General features: G+C 44.1%; 1 protein-coding gene across 6 annotated transcripts in view; it reads left to right on the forward strand.

Moving 5' to 3' along the window:
* The window catches only part of Adamtsl1 (ADAMTS like 1), an 895,122-nt gene that overhangs the window by 870,705 nt on the left and 7,382 nt on the right, over positions 1 to 17,035 (forward strand). For all 6 annotated transcript variants that reach the window (XM_031377794.1, XM_031377795.1, XM_031377796.1 and 3 more), the window contains 3 exons: positions 9,648 to 9,860; positions 11,456 to 11,636; positions 14,417 to 14,624. In XM_031377794.1, coding sequence (XP_031233654.1) covers positions 9,648 to 9,860; positions 11,456 to 11,636; positions 14,417 to 14,624 — 602 coding nt within the window. The remainder of the gene's footprint in view (positions 1 to 9,647; positions 9,861 to 11,455; positions 11,637 to 14,416; positions 14,625 to 17,035) is intronic.

The raw sequence follows: 17,035 nt of genomic DNA on the forward strand, positions 1-17,035 counted from the left end.
TAATCATATCTATAAAGTACAATTACTGCATAAAGTAGCATGTTGATAGATTGCCAGGACTGGGATATGAACTTCCAAAGATGGAAGCCATTGTTTTGTCTACTGACTAGTATTCAAGAATGGATTAGACTAACATACCAACTACCATGTTTTGTTGCCCAAAATATACATTAGCATGGCATTTCTGGGTGATAAGTTGTCAATGCATATCAATATTCTTAAGTGATGCTCGTTAACCCAGCAGTGTTCCTTCAGTGTGATGATGTAAGAACCATCAGTACATATGGACAAAACTGCTAAGAAATTACCCTTAGCACAGTTTGTGTTCATGATAAACTGGAGATTACATAATTATCTGTACAAATACCATAAATAAAAAATGTAGGTATGCTAACAGGTAGACTCTTTGGCAACAGTTCTGAGGGATGGGGTAGATGTCTCTCTTATGTATTAAAGGGAAGATTCTAAGGGGTTTGAAGGGGCAGTATACAGAGGTGTCTATTTCTGAGTAGTGGGAGTCGAGGGGTTTCTTGATTGCTATATTTTTTGAAGTTTTAATCCATAAAGAACTTTCGCTGGTATTTTTTTAAAGCAGCAAAATGAAACTTTTAACTAGGAAAAGAGGTATCGAATTCTTTCTCTGGTAAAAATGGCTGTTTTCTTTGGAGGTAAGAATATGTTCTGCACAGGCATTTAGTGGTTTTACTGGACCATTTGTTCTCAGCATATAGAAACCCTGATGATCTCATGTCCTAGACTTCAGCTTCTAGGCTGCCGCCTCTTTAGAAATAAAGCTGTACTTGGGTGCAGCCCTGCTGACTCATTTAAATGTTGTCTATGGTTGCTTTCAAGCTACAGTGAAAGCAATGCCAGAGATCATATGGCTCGGTCTAAATATTCACTATCTACCCTTTACTGATAAAAGCCCCTTCTGCTCTTGGCTTTTGTACCAGCAGCTGTGACACTAATCTACTCCTCAGTCTTTAATCACGGTTTTTGGCAGTCAGATTGCAATATATAAACATCTTATTGTAAACACTTGTCATTTCACAACCTTGCCCTTTCCCCACGATCATAACCCAAAAATACATTTGGGGAGGGGAACTCTCTTAATGATAGGGGAAGGTGGTTTTCCTGTATACATTATCTAGGATTTCCCATATTTGGTCATTAGAGTGATTTAATAGTAAAATGTTAAGAAAATTATAAATCTATATATACATATATACATATATTAAAAGTAGAATATAGAAATCCAAACTGAGGACCCCTGTTCTGTCTAATCCTAAACATTTAGGTTTCCATGTCTAGCATATTTAAAGATCTTTGGGAAGCTCTGTGGGAACATTCAGTCTCCCCTCCTGTATAAACTGATGTCATGACCACTCCAAGGTATGGTTAAGGAGAATATTTTTATTGTAGATATAAGAAAGAGTCCAGCCAGAGACATCTGGGAGAGTCCAGAGCAGAAAGAGAATGTAGTAGATTAGACATGGCCAGACAGACTGGGCGTGGCCAGGAGAAGAGATAGGGGGATGGGACAGTAACAAGAGATGAAGACTGAAAGAGGACCCAAGAGAGGAAGACAAGAGAAGTAGGAGCGAGGGAGAAAGGATAGCTGAAATAGCAGGGTCATGAGGAGAAATGAGGCGCTTAGGGGCAGGAAGCTCCTGAGCTGGAGAGGTTTTCCAGGAGAGAAGGAGGTGGGAAGAACTAGATGCTTGTGGTAGTTAAGGGAACTTAGAGGACAACATGCACTTTGGTGTGCCAATAATCACCGCAATAGCCATTCCCAGCTCCTGCCAGTGATAAGGGAACTGGCTTCACAGGCTCCAGAGGAATACTAGCTGCTGTCTCACCGCCAGAATTTGGAACTGACACCTCCATCGTTTACAGAGAGACCAGGCACACAACCCTTTTTAAATATATTCCCCACTCCAGACCTCAGCCTCATGATGAGAATGCTCCAGAGAACAAAGACTCCAGAAGGAAGAAAATTTAACCCAAAAGTTACCTGTTTCCATCTAGACAGTATGTGTTTTGTCACTCCCAGGCCTAGATTGCCCCAAATCCCATATTTCCTGAGAAGGTAGCATTGATTCTAAGGCCTCTAAAAAGTGGTCCTTTTAAAAATCTGAATTTGCCCAGAGGATCTGAACTATGTATGCTATATGTCCTTATGCCTGCAGGAAGCCCACTAAATGCCCCCAAGGGAATCTATGGATTATGTAGATCCATGGGAGGTCCAAGAGCATACCTAAAGTGGCTCAGAAGCCAAAGCGGCACTAGAAATGTAGACAGCAACCAACCATCTATGCAGCTGAACAGCCACCATCAGCTCTTCACATGCCTATCCAGTGGCTGCCATGGACTTCCCAATATGAGCTGTGGGTTTTGGACCTTAGGATATCTCTACTTATGGGTCCCTGAGAACCCACACACAAGCTTGCCTGCCAGAGACCAGACATCACCTGCCAGATGTGTTACTATCCAGCCGCAGTCAGCCAGCAGCTCCTTCTACACAGTTGCAACAGACCTCTATCTTCATTCTTCCTGAACCTTCCTGTGGCTCTCATCCCTCCTCCAGCTTGCCTGTTTAACTCTCATCTTTATTCTCTTCATTCACATTGTTTATTATTATCTTTACTTTGTTGAGAAGGTCCTGGAGCCTCAGGACCCAGGAGGCTCATGTGCAAATAATAAATTCAGCGAAGGTCTTCCCGTTGCCCCAGCGGCCCCGCCCCTCTGCCGCACTCTGGAATTCCTCCTCAGCAGTTGCTCCTTCCTGTGCCCTGCCAGTGAACCCCAGTGCAGCCTCTCAGGATACCTGCTATGAATATTAGCCATTCTTCATCTCCGCTGCTGTTCTGTGGCTTTGGTTCAATAGAAATGAATCGAAATGGGGTGTATACAGGGCTCTAAGCGAAGGTTCCTTTTGTGTGTGCATGCACATATGGGCTTTTTCTTTCTTTCTTTCTTTCTTTTGCAAGGTTCTCACCGGTACACAGAGCCAAACCTAACCTCAGTTCATGAAGGCATGTCAGCTCTGGGAAGCTGCAGGCTTGCGCTTACTCCCCATAGCCTAACCTGGCTAGTTTCTAGCTTGCCTCCCCCTTGGCTAGAGTGTGTGTGTGTGCACAGCTACTTTGATCAGGAGAGGTATGCCTGCTGCCTAGGGTCAATAGCTTTTACCCAGGCGCTGCTGTTTGCACGTCAGGACAGTTGCACTCCAGTGATATTCCCAAGGTCCTGAAGAAACGATTCCTTTCCAGTCTTACGCGAAACCCCAGCCTCCTTCCTTACGGAGGGTGACTTGGGAATAACTGTAGATGGAAGAGCTCTCTGACTTGAGTGGGGTGACCCCATGTGATCCACAGCTGGGGACTCATGGACAGGCATCTGGTCAGTGGACTGAGACTCCTCCCTGGGCCTCACACAGCTGGCAGCCAGGCCTCCCTGGAGCCATCCCGCCCGCCCTTCTATCCTGCAGGTTGGGTAGCACCTGCCAGCAGCCTGAAGGTAAAGTCAACCAGGGATTTATAAACCCAGAAAGTTGAAACTTTTTAAAAAATGCTGATGTGATTTTAAGAGGTGAGCTTTATGCCAAGAGCCTACTGGCAGAGAGGGACCCAGGGGAATTCTGTGTATTATCCACTTGTGATAAGTTAAATCCCAAACAATTTTTATTGTGAATTTTAAAAATTGAGCTGATTTTCTTGACCTTGCGTTCCCCTATACCCTCCCAACTCCCCCTTCTGAAGTGAGGTCTAGGCAGCCCTGAATTGCTATGATGTTCATCACCACCAAGCTCTACCTTAAACAATGAACTCCTCTTCTCATAGTCAAGACTGAGCCTGCCTGCGTCTCCAACATTGGCATCTCACCTTCTTTAACCTGTAATATCCAGATCCTAGGGTATATATAAGGACAGTCGACCAGCAGGACCTAAACTGTCATAGAGAAGGCAAGGCCCCAGTCAAGTCATACATCTGGACAGAGCTACTTTTCATGCTGAGAAATCTATCAAGTTCTTCCTCCAGATGCCCAAGAGTATGGGAGACATTCGTACACCCCCTGCCAATGGAAACCTAAAGCTTGCCCTTAGGGGTAGAACGACATTCTGGGGAATGGAAAACGGCCTTGTGTAGTTCCATTTTTCCAGGAATGTTTTAAAGTTCGTTTTCTTTGGGCAAATGTGCATGGGAATAGTCTTAGGCTGGTTATTTGACCAGCTTATTGGGAGGTCCCAGAAATCTTGAGTAAAAATTAAAGTTGCTTGTCTTCTTCCATGGCCTTCTGGGGTCCAGCTGACAAATGGGGAGTCAGGAACTGGGGTTTTCCAATATAAATTAATCATTTCTCCCAGCCCACTGCCTGGTGCCAGTTCCTACTCGCTCTGCTATTTTAGAGACCATACTTGTTGCCCAGAGGGACCCAAGCTGAAAAAAAGCAGGGACCAGAAGCAGCCATGGAGCAGCTTGCCTGCTTTGGTTGGTCACCCCATGGCCTGAGCCTGGGCCCCCATACCAGTTCAGACCACTGGCAGACCAGCGAGGCCTCTATAAATTTTAAAGTACCGAGCAAGTGTTTTCCAGTTTTGTAAAATTAAATTAAGGAAAGGACTTCCAGACTGACTATACCGAGTGCCAAGTTTCATCCCAACACACATCATTTTTATAGTAACGTTTTAACTCCGTGAAAAACACAGGATTATAATGAAAATGCTGACAGGCCTGGAGCCAGCTCATGAAGTAATAATGCCACGTCTTTAATATTTTTACACAGCATGTCCCAACCTGCCACAGCTTTCCTTTCCTTCAGATTGCAGTGAAAGAAGTGAAATTTCCCAAAGCTCTGTTTTCTCCTCCTCCTCCTCTTCCTCCTCCAGATTGTACATTCCCACTTCCAAAACTTTCCTCCCCATGAGCTCCTGAAGCCTAGGTCTTGTCTTTACTCTGTGTGGTTGATAGAACAACCTAAGCTACATTTTTTTTTCTGTTTTTTTTTTTTTTTTTTTTTTTTTTTTTTTTTTTTTTTTTTTTTTTTTTTTTTTTTTTTTTAGTTTTTTTAATCTGGAGAAGGGGAGGCAGGAATGTGTGCTCTGAAACCTTACTTCTCCTCATTAAGGCTCAGAACTCAAAACAAATGAACTCCGGATATGTGGCTCACTCAAGTGACAGTCAGCCAATGAATCTCGAGTTGGCTTGATTTGACCTACAAAGGAGCCTACAATCCAAGGGTTTGCCAAAGCTTCTGGTGGTTTTCAGCCCATTAAATCAACAGCAACAATAAAAATCTACCAGATAGTGATCAGTGTGAGCTCAGTTCCTAAGAGGCAGCCTCATCACACTGCCTTAAGGTACCTACCATCTCCTGAATATACAGCCTCCAAGGAAGCTGGAAGCTAGGGCCACCAGGACAACCCACTTTTCCATCACAGTGTTTCCTTCCCCTGTCAAACCTGGGCTGTCTCCATGAGACAGGCTGCTATAGTTCTAAGAACCAATGTAAAAGCAGGACATGGAGCTAACAAAAGTCAGTTAAATGCTCATTTTCTAGAAGCTGGAGTGTCAGCTGGATGGAATTCCTGGGCTCGATGGAGCCTGCTGACTCTGACATATGCAGAGCAAACAATATGGATGCCCTTGGACTTTGACACATGCTTCCTAGACCCAAATACACTTCAGATTCTTCCCTGCTTCTTATCATGCACAGGGATGTTACAGACATTATGAGGAGGAGACATGGGTGTGCCTACACTTGAAAATAATCAGAAATAAGGATATATATATATATATATATATATATATATATATATATATATATATATATATATATATCTTTCTAAGCATCGTTCACTGCACAGTGTGTTGGGGGAGGAAAGGGGTGGTGATGACGATGATGATGAAATAGAAAGAGCAAAACATCACCTGGCCTTGGCTCAGCTGAGAGCCACAGTGGGCCTTGAATGAAGTCAAAACTCAGTGTTTTCTTTCTCTGGTTAAGGGTTACTAAAAGGAGGGTTTCTGGTGCCAGAACTCTCGTTAACTAGGCAGCTTTCCCAAACACTGCTTCCCCTCTGCTATCTCATAACCCTGGTTAAGAGCTGAGGCCTGCAGAATGACTGTCAGTCCTTCTGACCATCAGTTTCCTCTGGAAGGCACTGGCCTTGAAGGATGGGAAAAACTGGCACTTATAGAGCTGAAAAGAATGCAGGAAAGAGACGTGCCCACCCCTCCACATACCCCCTGCATTAAACACTACTAACTTCTCACCAGTGCAGGAACTGGGATTTGGAAGTTATTGTTTGGCTTTGTTGGAGGCATGGAATACACAGCAGAGTTTTGGATGTCCTTGTAAATGGCACAGAGAGAGAGTGCTCAGCTTCAAAAAGAAATGATTGATATGTCTTCTACCTTAACAAATGAGAAATATCCGTGACAGAAGGGAGCCCTGTTACAAGCCAGGTTTTCTCATTAGCAAGGAAACATGGGTAATTATTCACTGGGAACATGCGCAGTGGGAATTCACGTTAGACCCTTATTTTGACTATTGCTGCTGGCCGTCCCCAGAGACCATGGTACACACATGGAGACACACACATAAATATGGACATAAAAGCTCAGGGGCCCGCACTACATGTACACTAAGAACATTACTTCTGAGTAATAGAGGACATTTTAAGGCGCTATCTGTGTGTACAGTCAAAAGCTCTGAAAGACGGGAAAGAAGGGTGATGGGCAATATTTATTTACTTTGGTTAGAACTCATGGCTTTTTGGCTTCTCTCTTTGAAAAGTAGACCAAAGATAAACTTTCCCAAAAGAGTTTCCCAATTCAAGATGAATAATCTCACAGATTCAAAGTGAACTCTCTGTGGTCACTGTCCTGATGTGGAGGAAATGCCGTCATCTATGTGGCAAACACTCATGGCTTTAGGAGGGTAAAAGGTACTTTAGGAATGTCTTAGTCAGGGTGTGTATCCAACAACCTGTAACAAAGATCGAAAGCACCCACACCTCTGCTGTGCCCTTCAGGGACTCCTTACAATCCAACCTGAACTTCAGAAAGAGATGATGTTCCAGAGTCATTTTCCACCACCACCCACCCATGTTCACCCAGCCAGCCAACCAAGCACTTAGGCCCAGGGACCAGGTCCACATGGACCAGACCCCACACCCTGCTTCGCAGATGCCTAGAGTTGGTCCCCTTCACCGTGCACTTGCCTGCACAAATTAACCCTGAAGCACATTCCAGTTTTGAGTCCTAGTATAGGGGAAGACAGTCCAGCCTGGTCTGGCAACATTCCATCTACATTGTTCCATCCCTGCTAGACTCAGGGGTGACCTTGCTACAAACGTCTATGGCGCTGGCATCCCTTACGAGTTCTTGCTCTTTTCTTCCCAGCACAGAAAGCCAACAAAATGGCTGGCTGGCTGTCCACACCCTCAATAGCAGGATGGGGGCGGGGGTGGTACAGACGTTTTTATTCTGTGCCGTCTGTCTCCTTTCTATTTATTCCCTGAATGGAACTAGAAGCTCTTACGCCTCTGACCCAGGCAGCATTCCATCTGTAATTCAGGACTCCATTTGCTCTGAGGAAGAAACAGACAGACAGGAGGGGGTGCCCAGTGTCTCCCCAAAGAGCAGCCAAGTCAAGATCTTCAGAATCAAGAGTAACCGAATGAAAGTGATCCGCTGACTCAGCAGAGCTGAGTGAGGGAAGGGGAACCACGAAGAACTTTTAAGTAAACTGTAAGACATTTAGGAAAGGGGCCAAGGAGATAGCTCAGTGATTGAGAGCACTGGCTTCTCTTACAGAGGACTGGGGTTTAGTTTCCAGGATCCACACAGGGGCTCACATCCATCTATTACTCCAGTTACAGGGAATCAGCCCTCCTCTTCCAACCTCTACAGATACACTTGGTACACATGCATCTACCCAGACAAAACTCTCTCATACTCACAATAAATAAATATTAAAAAACCATCTAGAAGACACTTGCAAATAATAGGCTGGCCCAGCAATTATTTTTAACTTGCTGAAAAGAGTGGAATAAACAGACGATAGGAAAAGCAACTGAGGAATAAGGAAAACTATTTAGACACTGAGTTATTCCTAAAATACAATGAATTAATGCAAACATGGGTTATGGATAATTTTGGATGCATAATAAGTAAATAAAGCTGCCCATGAACTTCCCTGCCTCACCATCCAGCTGTGCTAAGCACCATTCTGCCATGCCAGCGTTTGTGCTCCCTCCACCTCTTCCCAGCTATTCTTTTAGATAACATGTATAGGTGTCAAGATATAGAAATACTGACTGTGATACCTCTGTGGACTATTAGTCAAATCTTCTCAGTATGCAGAACGGTGGCGGTATGTGTGTGTGTGTGTGTGTGTGTGTGTGTGTGTGTGTGTGTGTGTGTGTGTGTGCTCATGTGTTTCACTGCACTTGGCTCTTATTTGCCCCCACACTGTCCCCTCTATACCCCACCTAGTCACACTGGTCCCCTTCCTACATCCAAGTTGTCACCCTGTTATTTTGTCCTTGTAATTCCATACAAGCTTGGATCTCCTTGGAAGAGAGGAAGTGGTCCCAACTACCTTCACAGTCCCCAGAACTGTAGGTGCCACGTATGGATACTTGTCTAACTGAACTGAAGGGAAACCTCAGTTTCTCCACACTTTAATGATTTGGCAAACACGGTGAGCTTCAAAGTAACTCAGGAGCTAAGCCTGAGGCGTGCAACTGCACATGCAGTAAGTGTTCCAAATTCACAGGAAATGTCTTCTCACAGTGGCAACCTATTTCAGCAACTTCATAATCTGTGTTAAGCTTAATATGTTAGACTGCTAATATTTCAAGCTATATTATAACTACATAGAGTAGGGTTACACATGTCCAATCCATGCTTGGTTAGGAGTTATCAAAAGATCAAGGCTTTTCATTTGTGGGTAAGTGACGCCAATGTCTAAAATTATTTTCCTAGTGTCTGCTGAAAATCCGTTACTTCAAAAATAATACAAAGTAACGTGACAGCAGGAATTAGATTTTAATTGGTAAAAATTTGATTCTTAAGTCTCACTTAAAAATATTGTGATTATTTACAAAGATTATCACATGGCTTTTGCTACTTTGTTGGTTAACATCTGGCTTTGAAATCAACTATTGATAAATATATATGTGGTTTTACTCTCTTTAGACTCATGTAATAAATATTCTCTGAATGCAAAAAAAAAAAAGAGAGAGAGAGAGAGAATATCGTAGAGGTTTTTTTTCCCAACATTTGAAGAAAAACTTGCTCCATAAATGAATCTGTGAATCAGTGGGAAAGCTAACGGGAAGAAACTTTTCAATGAATTAATACCCCTTGTGCCATTGTTTTAGAAGGCAGTGTAGAGGCAGAGAGAGAAGCAGTCCCTTTGTATTCTTAAGGCATTTTTATGGAGCCGAATGAAGAATAGTCGCCTTCCCAGAAGTCCAGAGAGTGAAAACACCCCCTTCCTCGGGAAAAGCAAACATAGTAAAAATACTATCTGTAAGGCCGTGACATGCATACAATTCCTGGCACCGTGGAAACACTCATGCACTCACCAGGAATGGGGAGGGTTGGGCTGTACTGATTCTGTCTTCTTTCTTCTAGGCTGTCCCATCAAAGGTCACCCCACCCCTAATATCACCTGGTTCCAAAATGGCCAGCCAATTGCCACTGCCCCAGAGCTGACCCACCACATTTGGGGAGCTGGACAGATCCTCCGCGTTGCAAATCTCAGTGGAGGACCTCAAGGAGAATTCAGCTGCCTGGCTCAGAATGAAGCAGGGACCCTCGTGCAGAAAGCCTCTTTGGTGATCCAAGGTGAGAAATCGGCGCTTTGAGCAGCAGGCTTACTTGGGAATCCATTCTCTAGTAGGACATAGTGGCATAGTCTCTGGTGGGCAATGTTGCCGTATTGTGAAACCTTACTTCTGCTACCCCCATCTTCAGAGAGGCTAGGCCTGGAAAAGTAGGGATGGAGAAGGCATCACTGTTTGTCAGAGTTACACGTGTTTCCTTTAAGCTGGTTTAACTAGAAAAGACCACCCATGGAACATTTTTAAGAACCCATGTCTTCTCTGATGATTCTGCTTTAAAAGCGGATCTTGATCTAAGCAGCTTGGTCACTTGCCATCTCCCTGCAGAGAGCAGTGTAGGCCTCCTCACGTCTCAGGGTGATCAGCCATAAGTCACAGGCAAAGGGCTTTCCAGGTGCCTCTCCTTTGGCTCTGGCAAACAACACACACACACACACACACACACACACACACCTGATAGAGCATCCTGTCTGCATGGCTCCAGCTTGGAGGGAGCCTTCCAGGAATACGAGCTGGTGAGCAAGTCCATGTCACTGCACCAGCCAGAGTTGCTAAGGAGCTGAAAGCAGCAGGAAAAGGCTGAGCTGGCATCTGGCTCTACTGCACTGTAACAACTCCATTAAAAAAATAAAAAATAAATAAAAAATAAAAAACAATGCGGGTCAGGTGGTGGTGGCGCACACCTTTAATCCCAGCACTTGGGAGGCAGAGCCAGGCAGATTTCTGAGTTCAAGGCCAGCCTGGTCTACAGAGTGAGTTCAAGGACAGCCAGGGCTACACAGAGAAACCCTGCCTCAAAAAACCAAAAAAGGAAAAAGAAAAAAGCACAGTGCTATGGAATGTACTCCAAGACTGAGGCCTCTGTGGGAGCATGGCCTGTTCTGATACCACAAGAAAGGACAGAGCCTTCTCCTGGAGCAACCTCTGCTTGCCACTCAAATAGGAAAACAAAAGTCCCCTCTTCTCATTGCCTTTCTTCAGTGTCTGTAGTTTACAATGTGTACCCCAAATATACCAGCCTACATTTATTTTAATAGGCTCCTTCACCTCCCAGTACATCACACCTCCCCAAAGAACTGAACTCTTCAACTCACATCACTGTTCCATGTAAACGTGAACTCTCAGGATAAATTGACTTTTGTAAGATTAACAAAATCCAACTCGGATCCATGCTTTTAAAGATGATTAAGTACTTTGGTATACTCTGTAGAAAAGAATAAAGTCATTGTCTGGTGAACCCAAAGGAAAAAAGTACTTGAGCAAGTATGCTTAAAAAATAATAAGTACTACGGCTGTTGATTAAATACGGTGTACTGAGTCCTTCCCTCCCGTTGCTCAGCCCTCAGCCATGAATCATGAAGTGACAGACACTCTGTACACTTTCTAGATGAGTTGACTGAGGCTTCTGGAGTCCATTGGCCTTGCCCAAGTTTGTTGGAATGCGGCTGCCCTACCTCCGAGGCGGATGGCTTCTTTTTGTAATAGCGCCTTTCAGCTCTCTCTTCTGTCTCACTCCCAATCTACCTCCCACTTGCCTGGAAGAACTGGTGTGGACGATAATACCATCTCCTCTTCCCCTCTGATCCTCCCCCGTGACAGATTACTGGTGGTCTGTGGATAGACTGGCGACCTGCTCAGCATCTTGTGGTAATAGAGGCGTTCATCAGCCGCGCCTCAGGTGTTTACTGAACAGCACGGAGGTTGACCCTGAGCACTGTGCAGGAAAGCCTCGGCCCGCTGTGCAGCCTGTTGCCTGCAACCGGAGAGACTGTCCTTCACGGTAAGAACAGCCTTCCTACCCCCAACCACTGGCCCTGCCTTTTAGCTAGCCAACTAGCACCATGCAGGGAGAGATGGAGTTCAAAGAGCTGTTCCTACCCATAGGCACCTGTCCACCATGCTGGAAATATCCTCAGAGTAGACCTCTGCTTTCAGCCCTACTTTATCTCCTCACCACTCAGCCAGCTAATGGCTACCTGGACTTAAGTCCTGAGAGCCTGATCAGTAAAGAAATTACTTCCCCTTGGTCTCGTGGAGGCTCGATGCCCCAGCATGGGGGAATTCTAAGGCTATGAGTGGGTGGGTGGGGAAGCTCCCTCATAGAAGCAGGAGACAGGGAGATGGGATAGGGGATTTGCAGAGGGGAAACTGGGAAGGGTGATGACATTTGAAATGTAAATAAATAAAATAACCAATTAAAAAAATTGTTAAAAGAAATAACTTCCCAGGGTGAGGCCAGAGGCCACAATAGTAACTGGACTCTGCGTTGTTTAAAACATTTTGTATTGAAATGTTGAAAGGAAGGACTACTGGGCTCTACCCCATCTTTTCTCTGTCTGTCTAACTAAATACCTCTGCCAGGTAATACTCTGGCTTAGTTAGGAAAACTTACCTTTTTACAGATAGTTGTGTCTCACTGAAGTTGGAATACATCTCCATTTTTCCTTAGCTGCTTTAACTCTAGATGTCTAGCCTCTGCCTTCAAGAGCCATATCTAGGCCACTCCGGCACCCACCAGCTCTTCCTATCACACAGAACAATGCTTCCAGAAGCCACGAGTCCCGCTGAGCTCATATCCCTCCCCCCAAGTCTTCAGCCAGTAGCTAAAGGATAATGGATGGGGTTGGAGTTGGCACCGGCATGGCGCTCTGCACCCTGGGAGACTTGGCTAGGATCTGAAATGCCCCTTCATGACCTATCTGTAGGACTTTCCTATACTGCTCAGGCAACTGCTTTGTGTTTTGCCAGCTGAGTCACAGGAGCAGCTGAGACTAGGAGAGACTCCATGAAATATGAAACACACTCATTAATATCAGCAGTTTGACTCGCTGACGGGAAGGTTTCCACGGGAATGATTAATGTCCTTTTATACCCTTCCTGAACAGTAATGTGGCCCGTAGCTCTCCTTTCTCAAAACCCCCCACCCCAGCTTCCTGAAAACATCACTGAAACGTACGTTTGGAAATCAAAGTTGATTGAAACGCAGGCCTGACATTCACCAGGGACAAAAGGCTCTGGAAGACTGGCCTTGCCAAGCTGCATGAAATGAAGAAGAGATCTTTTATGTGCCAGGAACACTGTGATTTGATTTGGTGATGGTCAGAGTTAATCAGCCTAATTTACTTCAGCCACTGAAATAGCAATGGCCGGCTCCTCTTTGGTTTCTAAGCTTCCAGAGACTAAAACACCTTGTGCCCTGCTTCCTAAGCACAATGTTTCCTTGACCTAGAAATCTGCATAAAGTCATCCTCCTCCAGACACAGAGTACAGAAACTGCCACGAAGTCAACTGCAGATCCAGCTCCAGGAAGGAACCTGTTCTCGCCACATCCTTCCATACTTGCATTTGACTAGAGTGCTCGTACAGCGTGAGGGCCATGCTAGAATCCTCCTCTCTACACATAGGCACTGCTCTGATCATCTTCCAAAGTCTGCTTTAACTCAGGAAGCTGATCTATCCGCTTTATAGTTCTAGTCCCAGACTCCAAGTAACTGAACAAGTGGCATGTTCCTAGACTATATAAAATTGGCCAAAAAGTGCCACGCCTCTGAGTGCTTCTCGCTCTTTGACAATTATATGTTTACATATACAGATGACAGCTCTTCGCGTGGTTAGGAAAGACCTCACAGTGTCCCCAGATTATAGAACGGTTTTATGAGAAAAGCCTATTTGTCATAGTCTTGTCTTGATCAGGTTTGCTTCTAGGGACTTAAACTGTAGTTAAGAATGGATATTTATACTCTACTTATAACCCTCCAAAATAGAAGGTGTCTACATTGAGTGACTGACTGAGAAATCTAGGACAACCTTTGTTTCTGAAAGATAAAGCATAGACATTGGATCAAGGGTTAAAGTGAGCAGAGAATTTCCAGACAAAACCTTGACCTCAGTGAAACTCAGATAATCTCCTAGGGCAAGAGGTAACAGGCTTTAGATCTGGCTTTCCTAGGAATGTGTTATGTGTTACTAACTAAAAGCATTCTAGCTGCAATTACATTTGTTTGGGGCAACTTAAAGCAAACAACCCTCAAATGTTATTTTCTCATCAATGTCCATATTTTATCAATTTCCTGGGTCTTCCAGAAAAATGTGTCCAAATGGCATCGTAAAACTCCATTTTGAAAGGCAGAAATCAAAGCGGCCATGTGCTCTTTGTGAAGACTCTAGGAGTGAATGTGCTCCTTGCCAGTCTAAAGAGCCTGCTTTGTGGCTACATAAAACTGCAACTCTGTTCCCTGGTCATACTATTTATTACCTCTCCCCAGTATGTCTCTTCCTCTGATATGGGCATATAGGAGTCTACTCCTATAACCCCATCTCAAAATCCTAACTACGGTGTATGCTTACAACTCCAGCACTCAGAGCAGGAGCCTCCCCCAGTTCAAAGCCACACAATGCAACTTGGTCTCACAAGCAAGCAACAAGTTAACACTCCCAGGTTCCAGAGATACTGTGTGGATGCTTTGCACTTCTCTGAGTCAGTCTTGGGGAAAGCAAGGTTCATGCTCCCCACCCTGCCTTACCCTCTGCAGTTGCTCTCATGTTCCTCCTTCTCCTCAGATGGATGGTGACATCCTGGTCCGCCTGTACCCGGAGTTGTGGTGGAGGTGTCCAGACTCGCAGGGTGACCTGTCAGAAGTTGAAAGCCTCTGGTATTTCTACCCCAGTGTCCAATGACATGTGCACTCAACTGGCCAAGCGGCCTGTGGACACCCAGGCCTGTAACCAGCAGCTGTGTGTGGAATGGGTTTTCTCCAACTGGGGCCAGGTGAGGAGACAAAGGAGGCTTTGTTTGGTTGACTGGTTGGGTTTTTGTTTGTTTGTTTTGTTTTTGAGGGGAAATCATCAGATAAAAACCTTGCCATTATGGGAAGATAATCCCCCTCCACATCTCTCACTAACCCCTCCCAGTGTCATTCCTACATCCCCTGTCCTAATGGGTGTAGGCTATTCTGAGGCATTAGCACACTCCTCAGGCTGGTTGGTTTTCCTTCTGATTTTGTGACCCCGAACACTACCTTCAGACCAACATTCCCCAAGACCACCTCCTATAACTGTGCTAGGGATAGTTCTGGAAACTTCAGAGGAGAACCTCCTGGAGACTGTACTGTTGGTTCTGGTTCAGGGTTCTCAGCTAGGTCCATGGAACAAAAAGTTCACTGGGGAAAACTTTCAAAACAACTGATATCCAGGCTGTACCTCCCAAAGGTCTAAGTCAACTACAATACAGGTTGTAGAAACTGTTCTTGTGGTTCTGATCTGCAACTTAGGGTAGAAAACCATCATTCCAAACCAGGAAAAGGTGAAGCCTAGATGGATCACCTAGAAACCTAGGCCTCCTTCCCCAAGTCCCCTGCCTAGATGTTAACATGGAAAATCCCAAATGAGATTGTGAGGGACCTGGAGTTGTTCAGGGATTCACTAGTCTGTCCATGAATAAGTTTTAGGCAAAGAGGAGGCTTTATTCAGACACTGGCACCATGGCCAACACTCAATACTTGATATTCCCAAGGTGAAGTTCCAAAATACATTCGTCAAGGACTTATAAAGATAAACCTTACAAGGCTGAAAATTTATTCCCTTTGTACAATGAGGGGCAAGATACATCCTGACATACTTCCTGCCTCCATATAACTGAGTACACATCCCCACCTACATGTAGTCAAGCATACATCCTGCTGGTATGCAATTATAGGCAAGCAAGCTTGTTTAAAGAAGCAAAAACACATGGCTTGTTAGTTCCCATAAACAACAGACTTATTAAAATTGTACAAAACAAGGAGATTACAAAGACAGCCCCAGCATTCTGGGAAGTCTGTCCTTGGGCGAGTGGGGCTTACAGGTTAGAGTCTTTTTGTTTTATAGATCTCCTAAGCACAGTAACTTAAAACATAATGTTAACAGCCATCACGAAGATCAATAGAGTGGTCCTCATTTGACTAGAATCTGCAGATGGAGCCTCCTTTAGATATAATGTAGGCATTATATTAACTTTATCCAATGAGAATAAGTATTATTTTTAGTTGTGATTTTTAAGAGGAGACAAATACAAACAAAAGATTCTAGGGGTGAGAGGAAGGAAGTCAAGGGGAGTGTGGTAATGGCTGTACAATTGTTGTTCACACACACAAGAATCAGGTGTAAAGGTGTTTATATGAACTAATATCCTTGTATATTGAGCCCACAATCTGTGTTCAAAAACCACTGTGGATCTATCGTGGGTATAAGAGATACCAACAGACTGATGTTCAGGTGTTGCCCAACAACAGAGCATGTGTCTGGCTATTCTTGGTTTGTCTGGGACAGCACTAATTGGCAGAGACTTTTCTGACTGGCCAGGTATAGTCCTAGATGTTTTGGGGCAATTAGAAAATGTAAATTTGTTGGAATTTTAGCTATCTACACATTTCTGTTGAGTATACAATATAGTACACATTTGAGATCTCTTTTAACAGATAACAATAAGCTCTCACATATATGACAAAGTGATTTCAACAGAGTGCCAAAACCATTTTGGTAGAGAAAGAATCATTTCTCAACATTTGATGTTTGAACAATGTCAAAAACAAAGCTAGTCCCTTAAACCATACAAATTTTATTTAAAAATAAAATTCTTAGAAGAAAACAGAGGGGATCCTTCAAGACATTGAGCTTGGCAATAATTTCTTAGATATGACAGTTCATTTTTGTTACTGTAATAAAATTCCATATAAGGATAAGTTATAAAGAAAATATATTTACTTCTTATAGTTCTAGAAACTGTGAAGTTATCAAGCAAGGAGTGGTGCCTATATGGTAAAAATATATGCCTATATGACAAGCCTTTCTGTCAGGTCAGGCACCACAAAGCATGAAAGCATGCATGCAGGCTCAAGTCTTACAAAGCCACACCGCACCCAGCCTTATCTCCCACAGTGCCACTCAACCCCTCTAAATACTAGTAACTGGGAGTTAAATTTCAAGCATAAAAACTCATAAAATATATTCAGACCATACCAGACAGCAAAAATACATCAAAATTAAAGGGTTTTGTACACCAACGGGATATTATCCAGTATGGCAACCAACTCTCAAAGGTTCAAATCCACACTGAGCTACATAATAGTAAAATGCTTTCTCAAATGAAAGAAAGAGCTGGGAGATGGTGGTGCATGCCTTTAGTCCCAATACTTAGGAGGC

Source organism: Mastomys coucha, unplaced genomic scaffold, assembly GCF_008632895.1.
Source record: "Mastomys coucha isolate ucsf_1 unplaced genomic scaffold, UCSF_Mcou_1 pScaffold18, whole genome shotgun sequence".
NCBI classification, from domain to species: Eukaryota; Metazoa; Chordata; class Mammalia; order Rodentia; family Muridae; genus Mastomys; species Mastomys coucha.